At 38.0% G+C, this 22,037-nt stretch overlaps 1 protein-coding gene and 1 pseudogene across 1 annotated transcript in view; one reads left to right on the forward strand and one right to left on the reverse strand.

Moving 5' to 3' along the window:
• The window catches only part of ME1 (malic enzyme 1), a 201,644-nt gene that overhangs the window by 31,036 nt on the left and 148,571 nt on the right, over window positions 1-22,037 (reverse strand). The window contains exons 7-9 of the mRNA XM_034991102.1: window positions 19,245-19,354; window positions 3,661-3,758; window positions 1,380-1,493 (exon numbers count right to left, since the gene is read on the reverse strand). Coding sequence (XP_034846993.1) covers window positions 1,380-1,493; window positions 3,661-3,758; window positions 19,245-19,354 — 322 coding nt within the window. The remainder of the gene's footprint in view (window positions 1-1,379; window positions 1,494-3,660; window positions 3,759-19,244; window positions 19,355-22,037) is intronic.
• On the forward strand, window positions 12,558-14,582 carry LOC118000869 (annotated as a pseudogene).

Consider the following 22,037-nt stretch of genomic DNA (forward strand, 5'->3'; position numbering starts at 1 on the left):
GTCAGAGAAAGACAAATACCATATGATTTCACTCATGTGTGGAATTTAAGAAACAAAACAAATGAGCAAAGGGAAAAAAAGAGAGAGAGAGGGGCAAACCAAGAGAGAGACTCTAACTATAGAGAACACACCGATGGTTACCAGAGAGGAGGTGGGTGGGGGGATGGGTGAAATAGGTGATGGGGATCCAGGAGGGCACTAGTGATGAGCACCAGGTGTACGTAAGTGTTAAATCACTACATTGTACACCTGGAACTAATATTACACTGTATGTTAACTAACTAGAATTTAAATAAAAACTTTAAAAAAGAAAAAAAAAACATAAAAGATTGTGTACATCTCTAGCCTGTAAGATATATTCTTACAATGGAAACTATTGGATCAGAAGCATAAAATTTTATTTTTTATTTATTTTTTTTAAAGATTTTTATTTATTTGTCAGAGAGAGAGAGCACAAGCAGGGGGAGTGGCAGGCAGAGGGAGAAGCAGGCTCCCTGCTGAGCAAGGAGCCCAATGCGGGACTCAATCCCAGGACCCTGAGATCATCACCTGAGCCGAAGGCAGATGCTTAACCGACTGAGCCACTCAGCCGTCCCAGAAACATAAAATTTTTAAGGCTTTGGATACACATAAGCTAGTTTTCCAGAAAGTTTGTACACCTTCACATTTGCTTCTATAGTACATTCCTGAAGTCTGTGCTTATCACTGGTTATTTTAAAAATTCATCTTCATGTAGAAAGGAAATTTACAAGTATTTTTTTCTGTCGGTTTAAGGAAGAGTGCTTAATGTGCACAGATGGTAGAAGTAATATTAATGCCTTGTAACTATGTAGCAACATGGTCAACCTACCTAGTCTTATTTGGTTCTCACAATAACCTATGAAGTAGTTCCTGTTATCTCTATTAGAGCTGAGGAAACAACCTTGTAGTTAACATTGAAACAGCCTATTTATTAAAGAGCTTCTCAGAATTCCCACTCAAATCCTCAAGAATTTAGTCGAGAGAAAGTAGCTGGCTAAAGAGTAGCTATTTCATCATTTGTTCTTTATTTTTCTTAGGGTGCAATTTGACAGACAGCCCTCAATAAAAGGAGTTATACCTAGGTGTTCAGCTCTATCAGCATCAAACTGCCTCCTCTGGAGACTAATTCAAATGCACTGACAACCCACAGAGTTGTAAGGGGCCTCCGTACCTCACGGGCCAATTCTGCAGCTGAGCCAGTCTTCTTTTTCAGAAGAGTATCAGTATTATTGTACGACATGGCTATGCATTTAACACAGTGTTGGGGGTTAGGATGAGTGGAAGTAGTAGTAATCTTTGAGATGGGCATCCAGAATGGCACATTAATTTTTATTCAGTTGAAAATGACAAATTCTTACCTTAACTATTAATCCTTTTGAGTCGACCAACCATATCTTTTTCATGGCTTTCTCTTTTGGTAAACCTTCTTTACTCATGGCCATAACAATCAGGTGTGCAATCCCTAAGGCAGCCTGTGAAGGGCGTTACGAAAACAAAACTTTAAAAAGTTGTTCCACATAATAACTTACCAAGAGTTACGCTTCACTCCATTTTATCTGTGTTAATAAGATGGAAGAGAATGGATCTACTGACCGAAACAGTTATATTCATTCCTTTATACTGGGAGCCAAGTATTTTTGTCACATTTGGGGTAAGCTAAAGGACAAGTATTTACTCTTCTCATCACAACAGAACCACCATTATGTGGCTTGTTCTATAGCTACAGATAAACCAGTGATATCCTTGATTGTCATCATCTTTAATCCTGTTAATGCAATTAAGGTTTGCTCCAACGAGGAAATACTGAACTTAAAAGAATGACCTGGTCAGCCTTGCTTATTGGACTGTATTGTTTATTGTTGGGCCCCAGCTCCTCTAATTGAATTTGAAGAATGAAGCCTGGTCATTTGGATGGGAACCTGACCAATTAGACAATAGAATAAAACACATAAAATCTCTGTCCCCAAGCATTTATTTACTCTATTAATTTGGACAAAGAAAGTACTGTGAAATCTCTTGCAAGATTAAAGGAATCAACTTCTTTGGTATTTGATAAATTTTGTGATAATCTGTGAATGTCCAAAACCTTTTCAGGGACAAACAAGTGCCAGTTTTGAATCATCCAACCATGAATACCTCTGCCCTGCTGAGTATTAAGAACTGGCCTGTACCATTCATCAAAAACCCTTTGGAAATTCAAAGAATTTGAACTCAAAGAAGTTGACTAAAATTAAATACAGCATGTAACAGCCACACAAATAAAAAACTCAAATTTTAATAAGGTGTAATTTAGCCTTGATTTTTATTTTGATGTGAAAATGAACTTGTGATTTATATTCTGAATACTCTGACATGTTTACATCTTGGCATTTAAGTTTCAGCTTTGTGTATTTCATTTTAAGAACAAGTAAAATCAAAACCAACACTATATACACAATTTCTACCAGTGTAATACACTTACTCATATTCAATTTGTTTATTTTTAAAGATTTTATTTATTTATTTGACAGAGAGAGACACAGTGAGGGAGGGAACACAAGCCGGGGGAGTGGGAGAGGAAGAAGCAGGCTTCCCGCGGAGCAGGGAGCCCGATGCGGGGCTCCATCCCAGGACCCTGGGACCATGACCTGAGCCAAAGGCAGACGCTTAACGACTGAGCCACCCAGGCACCCCAATCATATTCAATTTGAAAATTTAAAGCTTCTGGGGCGCCTGGGTGGCTCAGTCATTAAGTGTCTGCCTCGGCTCAGGTCATGGTCCCAGGGTCCTGGGATCGAGCCCCGCATCGGGCTCCCTGCTCGGCGGGAAGCCTGCTTCTCCCTCTCCCACTCCCCCTGCTTGTGTTCCCTCTCTCGCTGTGTTGCTCTCTGTCAAACAAATAAAATCTTTAAAAAAAAAGAAAAAGAAAAGAAAATTTAAAGCTTCTTAAAATATATATAGCCACAAAGTATTTCTCCATTCATTACATTCTATAACTCTGAACAGATTTGGGCAGTTTTCTCACAAGAAAAAAACTCAATTGACATTTTAATTTCTATTTTGGGGGTGAATTATCATTGGAGTCTAGTTTTCTTCTTTCAAATGATTAACTCATAGCAAAAGAGAACAGAAAACAGCCCACTTTTGTCTTGCTGCCATCTCCTTCCAGCAACTGTAAATGTTTTGGTTCTTTTGCATGTGAACAGTTATAAATCATGACAAGTCTCCAATTCAAATATTTTTCTCTTAAAAACTTGTACATAGTTATATAAGTGCGCACTGACTCATGAGTCAAATTAAGAAAACTCATATGTGCCACTGGAGGATACTAAAAGCATCAGATATAATAGCTTAAATACTTAAAGGCTTTTTAACATAATCACACAATGTAAATTTTTTGTTCCCGCAAAATATGAAAAACAAAAACCCACGCCACTATTTGATAATCTCCAGAAATTTAAGATTGTGAGAAGTATACCTCTATACTAAGTCTCCTATGACAAATGAATATGCCTCAACACTTAACTGGGGAATCTTTCAATAAAACCTATAGCCTGCGATACACTAAGAATTGAAAGAATACCTCAAACTTCAAATTGATGAATAATTAAGATAAGCTCTGTTCATTAAGGGAAAGAAAGTATTGTATAAGGCAGGTACCTCTCCAGCTCCTTGGAAGAGTATTGTTTGATCAGACAGTTTGTTCTTGGTTATTCGAAGAGCCGCAAGGATGCCCGCCACTGCTACAGATGCTGTTCCTGAAATAAGTAAGAAATCACCTGCAGTGATCCTCAAACAGATCCTGCCAAATCCAAAGCCTGCAATCTTTATTCACATCTTGAGCTCATCACACAACAGGGTAACTGGTACAGAAAGGGAACCTGCGGTTGTCTGACCCCATGTTTATAGATGAGGTGAAATTCTCAGGCTACTGATATCAATATTTTAGGATAGCCACTCACTACTATTCTTGATAACTTCCCAAAAAGATTCTGTGACTTAATGTGGTGATTTAATGAATAAGAGCATGGGGTTTGGATTCTTTTTTTTTTTTTTTATGTTTTTTTTAAATTTATTTATTCATGAGAGTCAGAGAGAGAGAGAGAGAGAGGCAGAGGGAGAAGCAGGCTTCCCGCTGAGCAGGGAGCCCGATGCGGGGCTCGATCCCAGGACTCTGGGATCATGACCTGAGCCAAAGGCAGACGCTCAACCATCTGAGCCACCCGGGCGCCCCTGGGGTTTGGATTCTTATGTGGACTCCAGCTCAACCTGTTTACTAGCTGGATGAATTTAGAGAAATTATTTTGTTGTTTTGTTTTGTTTTAAAGATTATATTCATTTATTTGAGAGAGAGTGAGAGAGACAGAGCACAAGCTGGGGGAGGTGCAGAGGGAGAGGGAGACCTTGGGACCATGATCTGAGCCCAAAGGCAGATGCTTAACTGACTGAGCCACCCAGGTGCCCCTAGAGAAATTATTTTGTATATCAGTTCCCTCATCTGTAAAATAGTTGCACTGTGTGAGATAAAACAGTACTAAGTGCTATTAGATTCTCCCACCTAATTACTCTAGGGACTCTGAAACCTACTGCTGATCCCGTCTACACAAAGTAAGTGTCCAGTAAATGCCTGCTGATAATGGTGGTGGTGGTAATGAGGTTTTCAATACATTTGGAATTTAATCTTTTAATCTTCAATCTGAAAAACTGATAGTTAATAGCAATTAAAATCTGATGTTATGCATCCTTTAACTGGCTTCCTACCTATGATAATTATGGGTGGATTCCGAAGGTGCCAGATAAAACTAACGTAAAATTTATTTAGGATGAAGACTGAGTTGTTTTCATCATGCCCCAGGGTCACAGAAACTTCACCAATTCTACATTTACTACGTTGACATATAAGCTTTCACGGATCACAGAGCAGTTTTCTTGCTTTTAAACATAATTACATAGCTCAACTACTTTATTGGCTCATGTCTGAAATAAAACTTTGGACCCTCCTGCAGTACTTTGCAGCTGTATCTACATTTTACTCCTCTAAATAACACTCTACCTATAATGGTTCCAAATCACTCACAAGGTAGCAAAACTTAGTTAAACTTTAAACACCCATATTTGGTTAAAAAAAAATAGATTTAGAATAGGTTTGAGAATGACACAATGATGAAGTGTTACATATGCCAAGTACCAAAGATGAATTAAACATTTTACCATCAGTATAGTATGTTTGTTCTTTTCAATCTTTTGGTTCTTTGTTTCTTTCTTGTAGAATTTGGTAGTCATAAATAAGATCACGATAAATGATAGTTATTGAAGACCTGTGTGTCACATCTTTTTTATTTAGAAACAATGTAAAACATGAAAATAAAATGCTTGCAATTTTGAGCCACCATTATAATAAAGTATGAACTGTGGTAAGTCATACATTAAGTAGAGGCTACTCTTCTATACATTATTTAAAATGAAAACCTGTTTTCTTTGGGAAAATACCTAGCAATGGAATTATTGGATTAGATGGTATTTATATTTTTAGGTTTGGGGGGAATCTCCATACTGTTTTCCACAATGGTTGTACCAATTTGCATTCCCAGCAACAGTGCACAAGGGTTCCTTTTTCTTCACATACTTGCCAACACTTGTTATTTCTTGTCTTGTTTTATTTTAGCCATTCTGACAGGTATAAGGTTATAATGTTATTGTAGCTTTGATTTACATTCCCCTGATGACGAGTGATGTTGAGCATCTTTTCATGTGTCTGTTGGCCATCTGTATGTCTTCTTTGAAAAAATGTCTATTCAGGTCCTCTGCCTATTTTTAATCAGATTATTTGTTTTTTGGTGTTGAGTTGTATAAGTTCTTTACATATTTTGGATATTAACCTCATATTGGATATATTTGCAAACAAATGAAAACACTAATTCAAAAAGATACATGTACCCCTATATTTACTGCAGCATTATTTACAATAGCCAAGATCTGGAAGCAACCCAAGTGTCCACTGATAGGTGAATGGATAAAGAAGGTGTGGTGTGTATAAACACACACTCACACACACACACAATGGAGTATTACACAGCCATAATGAGATCTTGCCATTTGCAACAACATGTATGGACCTAGAAGATATTAGGCTAAGTGAAGAAAGCCAGACAGAGAAAGACAAATACTTACGTGTGGCATCTAAAAAACAAAATGTCCCACTGTGTGGACATCGCAGGCAATAAGTTCTGGACAGGAGGTGAAGACACCAGACTATATTTCTGGGACCTGAGGAACTACCAGAGGTTGCAGCAGCACGAATTACGGCATGAGATCTTAGCATTACCCACGGCCCCAGTGAGGAGTGGCCTGAGAACAAGCAATATCATAATTCTCCACAAGCACCAGAGGGGAGAAGTTTAAGGCAGTCCTTATACGTCAACCACCACAACCTCAAGTTTGCCTTCTATGGGAGCTATTTTGTGACCACACTGGACGAGGCGATCCACTGAACAGCCACACCTTCTCTACAAAGGCTGTTTCAGGTAGAGGAGCCTACGGACGTCCTGTGTTGTGATGTGTCTTCTGACAACCGGTATCTGGTCATGGGCTCCAAGAACAGTGCCATGGTTTACGTGCTCTTGCACTGAAGTTTGCGTGCCATGTTCCTGCTGGTGAAGACCCAGAGGACGCTGGTAGGCTGAGGGGATGGCAGCCTCCATGCCCCGATATCTCTGCCTGATCCTTGGTGCCCGGGCCTCTGTCCATTCCCTGCCCCCAGGACACACCTCGCCCATGCTTGAAGGTTTTTATGATATGGTGTAGGGGTTTTTCCTATGTTATTATTCTTACCACTGATTTCTGGGTTTGGGTGGGGAAACTTGCCTTTATAATTAACAAAATAGAAAAGCAAAACCAAAATAAATAAATAAATAAATAAATAAATAAACAAAAAGCAGGGTCAGATCTATAAATACAGAGAATGAACTGATGGTTGCCAGAGAGGGAGGATGGGCAAAATGGGGGAAGGGCAGTAGGAGATACAGGCTTCCGGTTACAGAATGAACAAGTCACAGGGATAAAAGGCATAGCGTAAGAAATATAGTCAATGGTAATGTAATAGTGTTGTATGGTGACAGATGGCAGCTACACTTGTGGTGAGCACAGCATCACATATAGAGTTATTGAATCACGAGGTTGTACACCTGACACTCACATAACATTGTGTGACAACTATAGTCAAAAAAATAATAATAAATACAATAAAATGAGAGCCTATGTAAAACTACAGCAATCTATGTAGAAAAGACAACACAACGGTATCAGAATGGTTTGTCTCTTACATCAAGACAGACTCACAAGAGCTGTTAAATAGAAAAAAAGAGAATTTTAGAGAGGTGTTAAGTATCCAGTCACTAGATAAGTAGTTATTCACTAATAGTAGCTCAAGCTATCTCAATCTCAGGCTTTTTGAAGTAAACTGGCCCAAAGTTTGGATTTGAGGGACTCTAAGCTCCCTTCCAACCCTGAGATTCTATCATTTTAAGGGTCTCTATAGATTCTACCAGAACCACAAGATTTAACCAGCTGAAGAATCAAAGTTGAAGTATTATCAGCAATCACTGTGTTTGTATTATCATTTTGATTTTAAATAGACCTGGGCATTTAAGAACAGATAGAATAAAAATTTCAGGAGATCCAAACTATAATATGGTGACATCTTTTTATGGTTATGCTGGATCATTCTGTATTAAAAGCCAAGATGTTTTAAGTTTGTACATATTACCTCAAATAAGAGAAAATAAACCTCTGTCTACATTGGATGGCAGAGCCTTCTATTTAAAAGTATATTCCATAACATCTCATGAGGACATAAACTTCTCTTCATAGAATTAGTTAATAAAAATCAAAAAGATACTTTTAGCACTACCAAAAAGTTAATTGAACATGATTCTTGCACATGTCCTAGTCCTACTTCCTGGTACTATTTTGATTTAAATTTCACTACAGTCAAGGTAGTAAATGCAACTGAGCCACCCAGGCACCCCATGGCAAGACAATATTTCACAAAAATGCAAGTTTCACAATAAATTGTTCCAAAGTAATTTTTGTTTTGAGATTGAAAACTAAAGTTTTAGATACGCAAAGATAGGCTGAAGTTTATGTCTGTACTATAACTTTTAGAGTACTTAATATTTAACACTGATCAAAGGATGACGTTTACTAATGCAGTAATTTGTTAAATCTGATTAGAATTACTATGTATAACTAGCAAAGGAGACTGATATGTAATCAATTATAATCCTCACGTGCCATTAACTAAATAGATCAGACAGAACTAGAAGCAAGGGGAGCAGGAGTAACTTTGTTGAATCAGGGGCCACAGCATTAGGAGTATATGCTACCCGAGCACAGTATCAAAGGATTAACATAAGAGGTCCAGGACCTCCGGCAGGGCAAGCATGTGCAAAGACATGGAGGCAGGGTGGACTGGCCAAATGAGGGACTGAACACATAATTTAGTTTTCCCTCCCCCAAATAAACTCTACTAAAACAACAGAAAGACGATTAAAAAAAGAAAAAAAAAGATCAAGGAACCAGAAGAGGATAGTAACAAAATTTTAGAAGCTAGAAGGCAGATGGGCAAATGGCAACAGAGAGTAGATGTGAAAAAGCTGAATTCTTGACCAGCCATGGGGAATGCTAAGAAGCAACTGGATTGAGAAAGCAGAACTCTCAAAAGGCCTGGCTATAGGAGGCACCAAGTACCTCTGAAAGTGCAGATGAAGAAGAGGCGAAAAACAGGAGGCTGCTCAAAAATCTGTTGAGTAGTAGTTATAATCTAGGTCCATTTTTCTCACCTTCTAGCAGATGGCTGACCCTCCACACTCTGGAGGTTTACTTAAAAAACTACAAGTTTATTTTCTAGAAAGGATATCTGGATTGTAAGACAACAGGCATAACTGTCAGGCATCAGGTATAATTGGGTACAAGGATGCCATACTTGAAAACAAGAAGATTAAATGCAAATTTACATACTCAATATGGAGGACCCCCAATCTTCCCCTACTTGGCTCAAAGAATACTGGCAAAAAGCTCATCCTAGCAGAAAGCTACTATCAGGGGTGCCTGGGTGGCTCAGTCAGTTGCTTAAGTGTCTGCCTTTGGCTCAGGTCATGATCCGGAGTCCCAGGATAAAGCCCCGCATCTGGCTCCCTGCTCAGATGGGAGGCAGGGAGTCTGCTTCTCCCTCTGCCCCTCCCCACTTGTGCTCTCTCTCTCTAATAAATAAATAAAATCTTAAAAAAAAAAAAGAAAGCTAATGTCAAGAAAGAGACTGAAAAAATCTTCTCTGTGGAATCTGAGCAGTGTAAGAGAAAAAAAAAAAAGAAGAAGAGACTGGTAAGGAGGATTTCCTTAAGGAAATGGCTCAATCAAGTATCTTACAGTAACGACCCAGAATACAAGCTCCATTTGTATACCAAGCCTCCCAAAATGTAAAAGGAGCAAGAACACAGAACACATATGAAACTGTAGGTATTATAGTGTTGCTGATGCTGGAGAAGTGTTGGGGTAAGAGCATGCAGGGCCTTCTACTACATACTAATAGTAATTATATATATGGTTTTATATACATATAAATATATAATGTATACATATATACTACATATATAAATAAAACTAAAATTATAAACTATATAATTATAAAATTATATAACTATAATCTATTACAGGTAACAGGCGGCTGCTGAAAGAGACTAAATTCGGAAAGCAGTTGAGGGGGAGTAGATTTGAGAGTTGGAGGCTGGTGGTATGTAGATGAGTTAGAAGGTCTTGCAATTACTGAGGAGAGAGGATATGGCAACAATCCAAGAGAGAAGCAAGTTGAGAGGGAGGAAATATTTAAGAGATAAAAATCAACAGGTCTTAGTGATTAAATGCATAGAATGGGTGAGGAAAAAGTCAAGAATGATCATACGTTTTCTTGTTTGGATGACTAGAAAAAAAGTCTGCAAGGAAAATAGTTCAGTTTTGAACTTACGAGTTTGTGCTTCTATCTGTGTGCTGCTCGGGGGGGCAATGTCAAGAAGGTAGTTAGATATACAGGTCTGGAACTCAGCCTAGAAATCTGTCAGAGATAAAGCTCTGGAATTTGAATACCTGCAGTTGTATTTAGGTCGTGTGGATTGATAACACTATTCAGTGAGTGGCTAAAGGAGAGAACCCAAATGAAGATAAACATTTAGGGAAAAGGGCAGAAGAATGTGATACAGGGGAAGATGGCTAAGTAAAAAAAAATGATCAAAAAGGAGTGGGAAGCAAGAAAGTATATGGTACCATGGAACCAAAGGGAAGAAGTAGCAACAAACAGAAGAAAGGTCAGTCAAGAAAGAAAATGCTAAATAACTACTGGATCTGGTGATTCCATCCTAGTGATCTTTCAGAGAGCCATTTTAGTGATAGATGCTAGAGCCCAAGCTGGAGGGCAGTGTGCTGAGGAATAAATAAAAGATGAAGAACAGAGACAGCAGGTGTACAGTAGTCCTTGGAAGAGTGTAGATAAGAAAAGAAAGAATGAGATGGAGATGGAGATGGAGATGGAAACGGGAGGGAAACAGGGTCAAGAAAAATATTTTATTTTTATGTTTTTATGGGAAGAATGACAAGGGCTGTTGGAGGAAAGAATGTTAGGGTCAAGGCAATTATTTTCAGAATTAAAGCAATTTAAGCATGGGAAGAAGGCAGTAGAGAGGAAGAGGCTAAAGACACAAGAAAAGAAGCTATCCACTAATTTTTTTTTTTATTTTATTATGTTGTGTTAATCACCATACACTACATCATTAGTTTTTGATGTAGTGTTCCATGATTCATTGTTTGCATATAACACCCCGTGCTCCATTCAATACATGCCCTCTTTAATACCTATCACCAGGCTGACCCATCTGCCCACCCCCCTCCCCCGCTAGAACCCTCAGTTTGTTTCTTAGAGTCCATAGTCTCTCATGGTTCATCTCCCCCTCTGATTCCGCCCCCCTTCATTTTTCCCTTCCTACTATCTTCCTTTTTTTTTTTTAAAAACATATAATGTATTATTTGTTTCAGAGGTACAGGTCAGTGATTCATCAGTCTTACACAGTTCACAGCGCTCATCATAGCACATACCCTCCCCAATGTCTATCACCCAGCCACCCCATCCTTCCCACCCCCCACCACTCCAGCAACCCTCGTTTGTTTCCTGAGATTAAGAATTCCTCATATCAGTGAGATCATATGATACATGTCTTTCTCTGATTGACTTATTTCACTCAGCATAATACTAATGAGCTTTTCCTAATTGGTCTGGTTTCACTATTAGGAAAGCAAAGTCATGTTTGAAAAATTCTGCTCAATTAAATTCTCTTGTAAAAAGAATATCTGACAAAATAGTGCTGCATTCTAATTCATGTACCTCTTTTTTTTTTTTTGGATAAATATTTGACAAATTCTAATATAGCAAAATAGTCTATACAAATTACAACATTAACTAATAACAGTACCACTTTGAAAAGAACACTAATCGAAGCAATAGGTTTTTGGTACTAAGTAACAAAAGATTATGTATTTTTGTGTTATGGCTCAACAACTCAGTAAAAAGTGCTGTCTTTTTATACTTGAAAAATTTATTCATAAGTACATGCACATTGTAACAAATGCATTAAACAGTTAAAATCCAGATGGACAAAGATGAAAAAGATCACCTATAATCCGACTGCCTAGGTCGAATCATTTACAACATTCTGATGAATATTCTTACAACTGTTCTCTATATCTGATATATGCAAACTAAAGAAAATTTTATTTTGTAAAAAAAATCTCATGCCACGCCTACTATTTTAACATACATTCTGTCACTTAAAAATATCTTATGACTACTATACCATGTCAATAACATATTTTAAAGTATTTTGTATAGTTATAATATTCCATAATATAAGTCATAATTTATTTAATGTCTATTTTGGATAATTAGAGGGGTTCTCATTTTTTGCTATTAAAAATAACATTACAATAGAGACTGCATTCCAGAGATGACAATGGGTAGTGAGGGCCATCCTCGAACCTAACCCAATCTCCTTCCCCTGCCCTGGAGGGCAGCCCTGTCACCTGCCACCTGGAAAGGGATATAGGAAGGTTTGACCCAGACTCAGGACGTGCTGTAGTTGGGCCAGGCTCCAAAGAAGCTAAGTAACTGATGCTGGACTCATTGGCTCTGCTCCTGCCATACTCACACTGCTTGCTCCAGAATTCCTTGCGTGTGGCGTCAGGTGCCCCATTCGGTATCAGCTGAAAATGGGTCTCTAAAACGCAAGCTCAGGAGTGCCTTGGGTGGCTCAGTCATTAAGCATCTGCCTTCAGCTCAGGTCATGATCCCAGGGTCCTGGGATCAGGCCCCGCATCGGGCTCCCTGCTCGGTGGGAAGCCTGCTTCTCCCTCTCCCACTCCCCCTGCTTGTGTTCTCTCTCTTGCTGTGTCTCTCTCTGTCCAATAAATAAATAAAATCTTAAAAAATAAATAAAAAATAAATAAAAATAAATAAAATGCAAGCTCAGCTTAGGAGAAATCTTTGGACAGTCTTGCCCTATCCTCTAAAATTGGATCATGAAGGGATTAGAAAAAATGACTTCTGGATGTTGCTTCTAATGCTTCATGTGCTAGTGGATGCTGTGGAACCAGAAGAGGTATCGGAACACGTCATCAAGTTACAGCTTGATGAGGCAGAGGGGCAGTTAGAACTCAGAGGAAGCAGTGGGTCCTCCGTAGTTGCAGAAAGCTCTCTTGGCGTCTTTGCTAAAAGACTATGGTTCTTTACCAACTGAAAAGGGCAATCAGAGAAGTGGAAAAAGATGCTGGCCTGTGGGATGAAGAAACAATGTTCCAGGTGCACACATTTGAAATTTTCCAAAAAGAGCTGAATGGAAGTCAAAATGCACAGTCTTCCAGGTTATCTATGGCCTCCAGAGAGCCCTGCAGGGAGATTATGAAGATGTGAGCAAGAAGGAGAGCAGCATGCAGCACCTGGAGGCCTTGTGCAAGACTACAATAAAGGAAAAGACAATGTGTGGGACTTCTGGCAGCAGGAAAACACCAAGGTGAAGCCCTCAAAAATACACATCAAAACAAAAGTTTATCCATGCTTGATGATATTCTTGAAGATGGGAGAAAGGCAGCATATTGCTCTGAGGAAGATATGGAAGAATACACTTTCGATGACAATACATCGATCGGTCAAAGAAGGGGTCAATTTTGAGGCAGCTCTGAGGGTGGAGGTAGAGTCCAACTCCAAGCAAAATCGCACAAAATGAGAAATGGAGTATGATGTGGGTCTTAGCGTGCTGACTGACTCCCAGAACAACCCCAGAGAGGCAACAACCCCAGCTGCATTGCACCACTTCGCAAAGAACACAGTTACCACAGGAATGTTGTCTTTACTTGTAGCTGGCTGTTCGCAACAGGACTGCCTACAATGTTTCATTACACTCTTTGTGGTACACTTGGGAACACCAGGAATAAATAGGATTCAGTTTACAGTACAAGTGGAGACATTAGGAGAATTTGGGGTTCTTTACTCTTTTTCTTACTGGCTTAGAATTTTCCCTAGCAGAGCTAAAAGGTAGGGAAGATCGCCCTACCAGGACTGTGTCATATGACATGATTAGTGGTTGTATCTGGCTTATTCCGGGGACACCTCTTACAGATCAGACCCACTCAGGGGATCTTTATTTCTACTTGCTTGTCCTTATCGAGCATACCCTTCGTGTCCATCATGGGTAGTGCCTGGGGTGCAAGAGTAGTCCTGACCATGCTGCATGAAATGCTCCAAGTGCAGAATGTGCTGCTGGGCTTCCTAGTCATGGCTGGCCTGCCGACACTTATCCAAGCAGGGGCCAGTACTGATTTCAGTATTGTCATGGCTGTCCTGTGAATACTGGCTTGTTGGTCAGATTCTTTTCTCCATATATGCTGCTGTTCTTCTATAAAATTGTTATAAAGATTTACCTCATAGGACCATATTGTGTGTATGTAAAGCAAAGGGAATAAAAAAATTCGTATCTTAGGAATCTCTGCTTTCATCTTTTTAATGTTAATAGTCATGGAGCTGTTGGATGTCTCCATGGAGCTGGGCTCATCTCTTCCCAAGGCCACATGGTTACCGAGGAGATCCTGTCTTAAATTAAGCCTCTTTGTGACTTCTTGATTATCATTTTCTTGGCATCCATATGTAGGTCTTCACCTCTGTTTCCCACTTTTGTGGTGTAAGAGCTCACCATCCTGAAGGTCCCTACTTTGTCGGTGGTGATCATGAAGTTTGCTCTGGCATCTCTGGTCCTTGTCTCCTCCTGCTAAAGACCAGCGTGGATGTCAAGTGGATCGTGGCTGCGGGGGCCCAAGGGAGCAGGTTCTCTTCCATCTTGGGGGCAAAGCACACAGAGCAGGCCTCGTTTCTCAGAGGCGTACCTCCTAATCCTCAGTATGACCATGCGCAGCCTTTTACTGGCCCCAGTGCTGTGGAGAGCTGCATTACCAAGTATGTGCCACCTCCAGAGAGAAGGTCAAGGCCCTGAGGGCACCAAGATGACCCATGACTTCACAAAGTGAAAACTGTGTATGGGAATGCAGAAGCTTGGGACACTTCTGTGAGCCACCTACATCAGGAACAAAACACTATTGGGGGGGGGGCTTCATATCAGCACTGCTTTACAACTATTACTGCCATAGTTTAGGCTCCTCCAGAATAATTTACTGCATTCAATTGATCAAGAACAGAACAAATATAATGCTGCCTTTTACAAACCATCTTTACTATTTTTTTCGATGTCTTTTGAAATTAATGTTAACTTTCTATTGTTATTCATTAGTTCATGATTTTTTGGTAAAAAAAATAATTAGGGTTTTATTTATTGTTCAACTCTAGTGTGTTAAGATTTGTTATTAACATTTTCGTGATGTGAAATTTTAATTCTGGCAATGAGTTTGGAAAGTTATTTTTAAGGCTTAAAGCCTGTATTTTCTACAATGAGACAAGTACCTTCTAAATGTCTTTGTTTTTATTATAATAATTTAAAATAAAACACTCATGTCAATTTTTCTTAGGTATATCATTCTTTTGAAATATTTGTTTTGAATCACAAGAATATGCATGCTTTAAAAAAGATCATTTGTGATCAGAGTATAATTAATTGAAAAAATAACACTCAATAATAATGTTAACAATAAATAATGTTAACAATAATGTTAATAACAGTAAATATCCTTATCTAAACAGACATTTTTCCAAAGAAGATATATAAATGGCCAACAGGTACATGAAAAGGCTTTCAGCATCACTCATTAGGGAAATGCAAATCAAATCCACAAGAGGTATTACCTTGTGTCTGTTAGAATGGCTATTACCTGAGACAAGAAGTAACAAGTGTTGGCAAGGATGTGGAGAAAAGGGAACCCTGGTGCACTGCTAGGGGAAAAGTAAACTGCTACAGCCACTATGAAAAAAAGTATGGAGATTCTTCAAAAAATTAAAAATAAAACTACCATATGATCCAGCAATTTCTCTTCTGGGTATCTAAAGGAAATGAAATCACTATCTTGAAAAGATATCTGCACCTTCATGTTCACTGCAGTATTATTTACAATTGCCAAGACATGGAAACAATGTAAATGTCCATCAATGGATGGAAGAATAAAGAAAATGTGATACATTACACAGACAGGCACATACACAATGGAATATTATTCAGCAGAAGGAAATCCTAATATCTGCGACAACAGGAATGGATCTTGAGGGTATTATGCTAAGTGAAATAAGTCAGATGGAGAAAGACAAATACTGTATGAGCTCACTTACATGTGGAATCTAAAAAGAAAACCAAAAACCAAAAACGAACAGACTCATAGATATAGAGAACAGATTGGTGAGATTACTCGAGATTAGGGGTGAGGGGTGGGAAAAGGCATTAAGGTTGTCAAAAGGTACAGACTTCTAAGTAAGTCCTGCAGATGTAATGTACAGCATGGTGACTATAGTTAACAACACTGTATTATTGTACATTTGAAAGTTGCTAAGAGTACATTTTAAAAGTTCTCATCACAAGAAAAAAAATTGTAACCATACGTGGTGATGATGGATGTTAACTTATTATGGTAATCATTTTGCAATATATACATATATTAAATCATTATGTTGGACACCTAAAACTAATACAATGTTCTATGTCAGTTATATCTCAATTAAAAAAATAAATACATATTTAAAATAAACAAATAAATACCCTTGTACATTTTCTTTACACACCTTTATTTGCTCAGGATAAATTTCTAAAAAGAGAATTGTTGGATCAAAGAGCTGTAGACTTTTAAGGTTTTTGACACACACTGCCTCCCCAAGAGTCGCACCAGTTTATATTTCCATAGATATATAAGGGTACCTATCTTCTTACAGCATTGTTAACACTGGGATTATAATAAAAATTTTTGCCAGCTTGATAGAGAAAATCAGTTTCTCATTTGCTGTTTTATACATTTTCTAAAACTTAGTGGCGTTAAATTCTGAAGCTATTAAACTGTTTTCTGGCCAGTGGTCTCCCTTCTTTTGTGAAAAGTCTGTTCTACCATGTCTGATTTTGATCTTTTCAATTATCAAAGCATTTAGTATAAGATTAGGCTACATTTACCTTATTTTTAAAAAAATCTTAATAATCATCCCAGGGTCCTGGGATCAAGCCCTGCATCGGGCTCCCTGCTCATCGAAGAGCCTGCTTCTCCCTCTCCCTCTGCCTGCCACTCTGCTTACTTGTACTCTCTCTCTCTCTAAGAAATAAATAAAATCTTTAAAATAAATAAATAAATAAATAAATAAATAAATAAATAAATAAATAATCTTAATAATCAAACTAGTTTATTATGGCTAACACTTCTACATAAAATATTTACAATGTCATGGTAGAGAATAGCCATTCCAGAGAGGCCATTATGAGAACAACTCTTTTTATAATGATTTTAAATGACCAGAGGATGAGACCTTATTATTTTGATCTGAATTTGCTGAATTCTGATGGTCTCCTGATTATATTATTAAATGTCCAATTTCTTAATAGATTTAACCAGCACACTTTTCCGGTTAAAAATAATTTATAGTTAGAATGCATTAAAGTCTAAATCTCTATCCAAGACCAAAATCTCTATCATTTAAAATTATTTTAGATCACTAATACAGAATTTTAAGTATTTTTAAAATCAAATACTTTTCATAAACTATCTTTAAATAACGTATCTGTTAAAAAAAAAAGTTCTCCCAAGGGTTCAGTGTGAAACATTTATTTACATGGTGAGGCTGTAATAGCTACATAATTATTTTCCTTGGCACTGGAATGCAATTTCTATGCCCACAGTGGGGAAAGTATTACATTGTGAGAAAAATGGCAAAAAACATAAGGTTAAAAAGGTAAAATAGAAACATATGGGGAAAAAGTGTCACTAGGGACACTATTTTGGTATGGAGAAATGCACAAAATAGTTTGGTCATTTCTAATCAGAACCCCACTAACTTGCCAAAAGTTTTCTCTAGTCAGAGATTGGGCCCATTTTTCTCAAATCTGTCTTTTTGTTGGCTAAGGCAGTAATACTCTTAAATTCCTACGTGTAAATACGTAAATATGCAGATGGTATTTTAGGACAGATTAGCTGGGGTGAAAAATTAATTATTTAATGCCTCCACTGTGGTGACCCGCTGGGTGCAGGAGGGAATATTCTGCAGTGGAGTCTCTAAGGCAACTCCACATGTAGTGCTCTTGGTCTTGGCTTAGCATCTGCCTCAGATTTTCTGTGCTCCTGACTTTAATTCTGATGCAGCCCAGGCCGTGACCTCTAAATTCTTAATCCTAGTTGATAGGAGTTCTGACCCTAATTCCAAAATGTTCATTTTGTTTGATGATTTGAATTTAGCATTCTTTGTCTTAAACTGAACTCTGATGCCTATTAATTCTGCATAATGGTTCAAAAGTATGTAATATTAGTCTTTTAACTTCTGCATGGACATTTCTGTGGGACCCACAAAATCAAAAGATAAGAATATTAAAGAAAGGACAGCTTGTTTAATAGTTTATGTGGCTATTTTATTTTTTTTAAGATTTTATTTTTAAGTAATCTCTACACCCAACATAGGGCTCGAACTCACAACCCCAAGATCAAGAGTCACATGCTTACACCAACTGACCCAACCAGGCGCCCCTAACGTATTTTTTTTTTTTTTAAGATTTTGTTTATTTATTTGAGAGAAAGAATGAGAGAGAGCATGAGAGGGGTGAGGGTCAGAGGGAGAAGCAGACTCCCTGCTGAGCAGGGAGCCCGATGCAGGACTCGATCCCGGGACTCCAGGATCATGACCCAAGCCGAAGGCAGTCGCTTAACCAACTGAGCCACCCAGGAGCCCGCCCCTAACGTATTTTAGAGACCACTGCAAAATGGACTGGTAAGTGACTCAGACACTGGTCTACAAAATCCGTTTGCAGCATCGAAGGCACATTATCATTATACATGTATCTTCAAGCTAGGGCTACAGCTGTGTAAAATTAGACTCTTTTCTTCCCTTCTGAAATCCTCCACATATTCACTTCTCATGAATAAATTCGCAAAAAGAAATTTAATAAAACAGGAAGAAAACAAAGTTGAAATAATGTAAAGCGTCTCTGTCATGAAAATGGCACTAAAGTAACAATGTGATTAACATCACAAAGGATCTGGGGAAAAGAGAGATTCAACCCATTGCTTTAGTGTACCCCAAAAGGTACAGAGACTCATCATTTTTAAACACATTTATCTAGCTATGTCACACCATAGATTTTAAGCATAGTGAATTTTAAAAATTATATTTGTAAAGTACATTTTAGTTCATAAAGTACAAATGAATATTTGTTCTCAGTAACGAACTATGGATAGAGAAACATTATCATCCTCATCTTACATTTAAGCTTTTCTTTGACCACCTCATTTCCAGTAGCATTCATCTTATTTTACTTTGGCTGTCTCCCTCCAAAGTTCCATGCTGGTGCTTACCATCACTCAGATCTAATCCTTCATGGAAATACTATATTAGAATACCTCACTCATGGTCTACAATCTCCCACCTTTCCAGTTTATTCAATTGTTCCCATTATATCTATTCTTTAACTTCATGGGAGTATCTGGGCCCTCCTGTCTTGTATCTTCACTTCCCTCCCCATCCAGCTTACCTTGAATATCATCATTGAATGTGCAATACTGGTTTTGATATTTCTTCAGGAGACGAAAGGCATTTATATTGGCAAAATCTTCAAACTGAATAAGGCAATTCATCCCATACCTATAAGACAAAACATTCACATGAGAAGAGGTCCGTGAAATAACATACAAAAATAAACCTTTAAAATTAGCCTATAGAAAAGACAAAACATTTTCTTCTAAAGGTTCTATCTTGCTACTTAGTATAAATATGTAATACAATGTCCTTCAGAAAATATTCACTGTATACTTACTATAGGAAAAGCATTGTGTTGGCACTGTGAAATAAAAAAATGACAAAATACAGTCCCTACCATCAAATAATTTAAAATTTAGTATAAACAAAGTATTTTGAAATAAATGAAAAGTAATGTAAAAGTGGTATAAACAAGGAATTATAGATGTTGAGAGGACAGATACCACTTCTGGCTGGGGTCACAGGCCAGGTAATAAATGAATTGAGTTTTAAGGAACAGCTATGATTTCAAAAATAGAGATATAGGTTTTTACAAGCCAGGTAAATACTAGAAGCAACACAATTGAGGTGAAAACTCAAAGAGAAAACATTTTTCAAAAAATAGCAAGAAGCCCTATCTGGCAGTCATGTGGTGATACATGTGAGGGTGTACTAAAAGAAAAGGTCAGAATTTTATATTGGAAACCCTAAAATTCAATCCTAGGGTTCTGGTTTTTATTCTACAGCAATGGCCAAACACTGTAGAGCTTTGAGCTTTTGAAGTATATTGGACAGATTTTTATTTCTGATATGAACAGCTTCCTTGTCTGACCCTTTATTCGTATGATCATCCACCTACCTAACCTATCCAAGGCAAAAGAAATTAACACTACTGATAACCCAAGATTCTAAGCGTTGCCAGAGAAAGCCATATAGCCATGAACATCCTTGCTATTACCGATTTATGGTCTCTACCCTGGGCTAGACTCCCACTGCTACTCTATGTGTGATTCCTCTTATTTGTTCTGGGTCAGCTTTCACTTCCAGTACACCCAATGGTTACTCCTAATGTTTCCCAATCCTTTTAAATCTTGCTTTCTTCACTTGTCTCCTACATGTGCATATGGTTTCCCTACTCTAGTATACTGCGCCATTAATCATGTACACTGTTCCTGTTTGTTTTTACAAAAGGAATTTTAAATTTTTTTTAAAGATTTTATTTATTTATTTGACAGAGAGAGGGACAGCGAGAGCAGGAACACAAGCAGGGGGAGTGGGAGAGGGAGAAGCAGGCTTCCCGCTGAGCAGGGACCCCGACGTGGGGCCCGATCCCAGGACCCCGGGATCATGACCTGAGCCAAAGGCAGATGCCCAACGACTGAGCCACCCAGGTGCCCCAGGAATTTTACATTTTTATGTAGTCAGATCTATCTTTTTATTTATAGTTGCTGTCCTTGATGGTACGCTTATTACAGTCTTCTCCACAAATGTTTCCTTAAATATTAATCGAAAACTTCTTCTAGTGATATCATCAATTTAGGAAATAATTTCTACATCTGGTATTATTTTTTTTTTTTTACTATTTTGAGGTAGTTTTTTAAAAAAAGATAATAAAAATTTCTGTTTTATATATTTACAAGTCAGTATATATAGTCGGTAATTAAAACCGTGAGACTCTATTAGGATGCACACACATCTATATACAGTAGCGAAGGACAGAGTAATAGGAAACACCAATGCTTAAGAGCTGAGGATGCTACCAAGGTGAAAGAAGAAATTATCACATGTTTAGGAGAAGGCACAGAAAAGTATGACATCCCAGATGTCTACGGAATAGAATTTCAAGAAAAAAAGACAATTCACCCAACTACGCCAGCACTAGTCTACCATTTCCTCTCATCACCTGTAACCAGATACTATATTCTGTTATATAGTAGGGTTGGTTTCTGGGCTTTTCCTCTTTTATTCTACTATTGCTAGTGGCAACAAATATTTTTTCACTCCTAATATGCATGTGTCTGTATACACTTGTTTATTCTTTACAACCACTCTATGATGCAGATAGTAGTAGTATCTTACATATGAGAAAACAGGCACAGCATATTGATGCTGCCTTGTAAAAATAGTCCAATGGTAATGATTAGTGTACTGATCTCTTTATCTAGGGGGAAAAAAAGCCTGTTTTCATTACTACAGTTTTTTTAAGGATTTTATTTTATTTATTTGAGAGAGAGAGAGAGCACAAGAGGGGGTAAGGTCAGAGGGAGAAGCAGACTCCCCACCGAGCAGGGAGCCCGATGCGGGACTCCATCCCGGGACGCCGGGACCATGACCCAAGCTGAAGGCAGTCGTTTACCAATTGAGCCACCCAGGCACCCACTACAGTTTTTAAATATCTTTAATACTTAGTAATATTTCTCTCTCATCTTTCTCTTTATGTATTCACTTGGCTGTGGCATTGGTTTAAAACACAGGCTTTAGAGTCCGAGCTCCTGGCGTGTAATCCTGTCCTCACTTGTTCTGTATTCTTAACTGTCCTGTGCTTCTATGTCTCCACTAGAATAAATGAGAATAATAATGGCATATTATCATAAGTTTATCAGAATTAAGTGATTAATATAAGTTCTCAGTGTGCGAAGACTGACACGAGTGCCCTATAATCACGAAATATTTTTTACTTAATAGCAACAACAGAAGCAATAAACAGTGGGTATCTTCAAAGGCCTAACAGAAAATAATTGTCATCTTAGAATAGCATGTCTACCAAAGCTATTCTTCAAGAGTAAGGTTGTGATTCAACTATACTTCA

Source organism: Mirounga leonina, unplaced genomic scaffold (assembly GCF_011800145.1).
Source record: "Mirounga leonina isolate KUSES-001 unplaced genomic scaffold, KU_Mleo_1.0 Mir_53, whole genome shotgun sequence".
Taxonomy (NCBI): Eukaryota; Metazoa; Chordata; class Mammalia; order Carnivora; family Phocidae; genus Mirounga; species Mirounga leonina.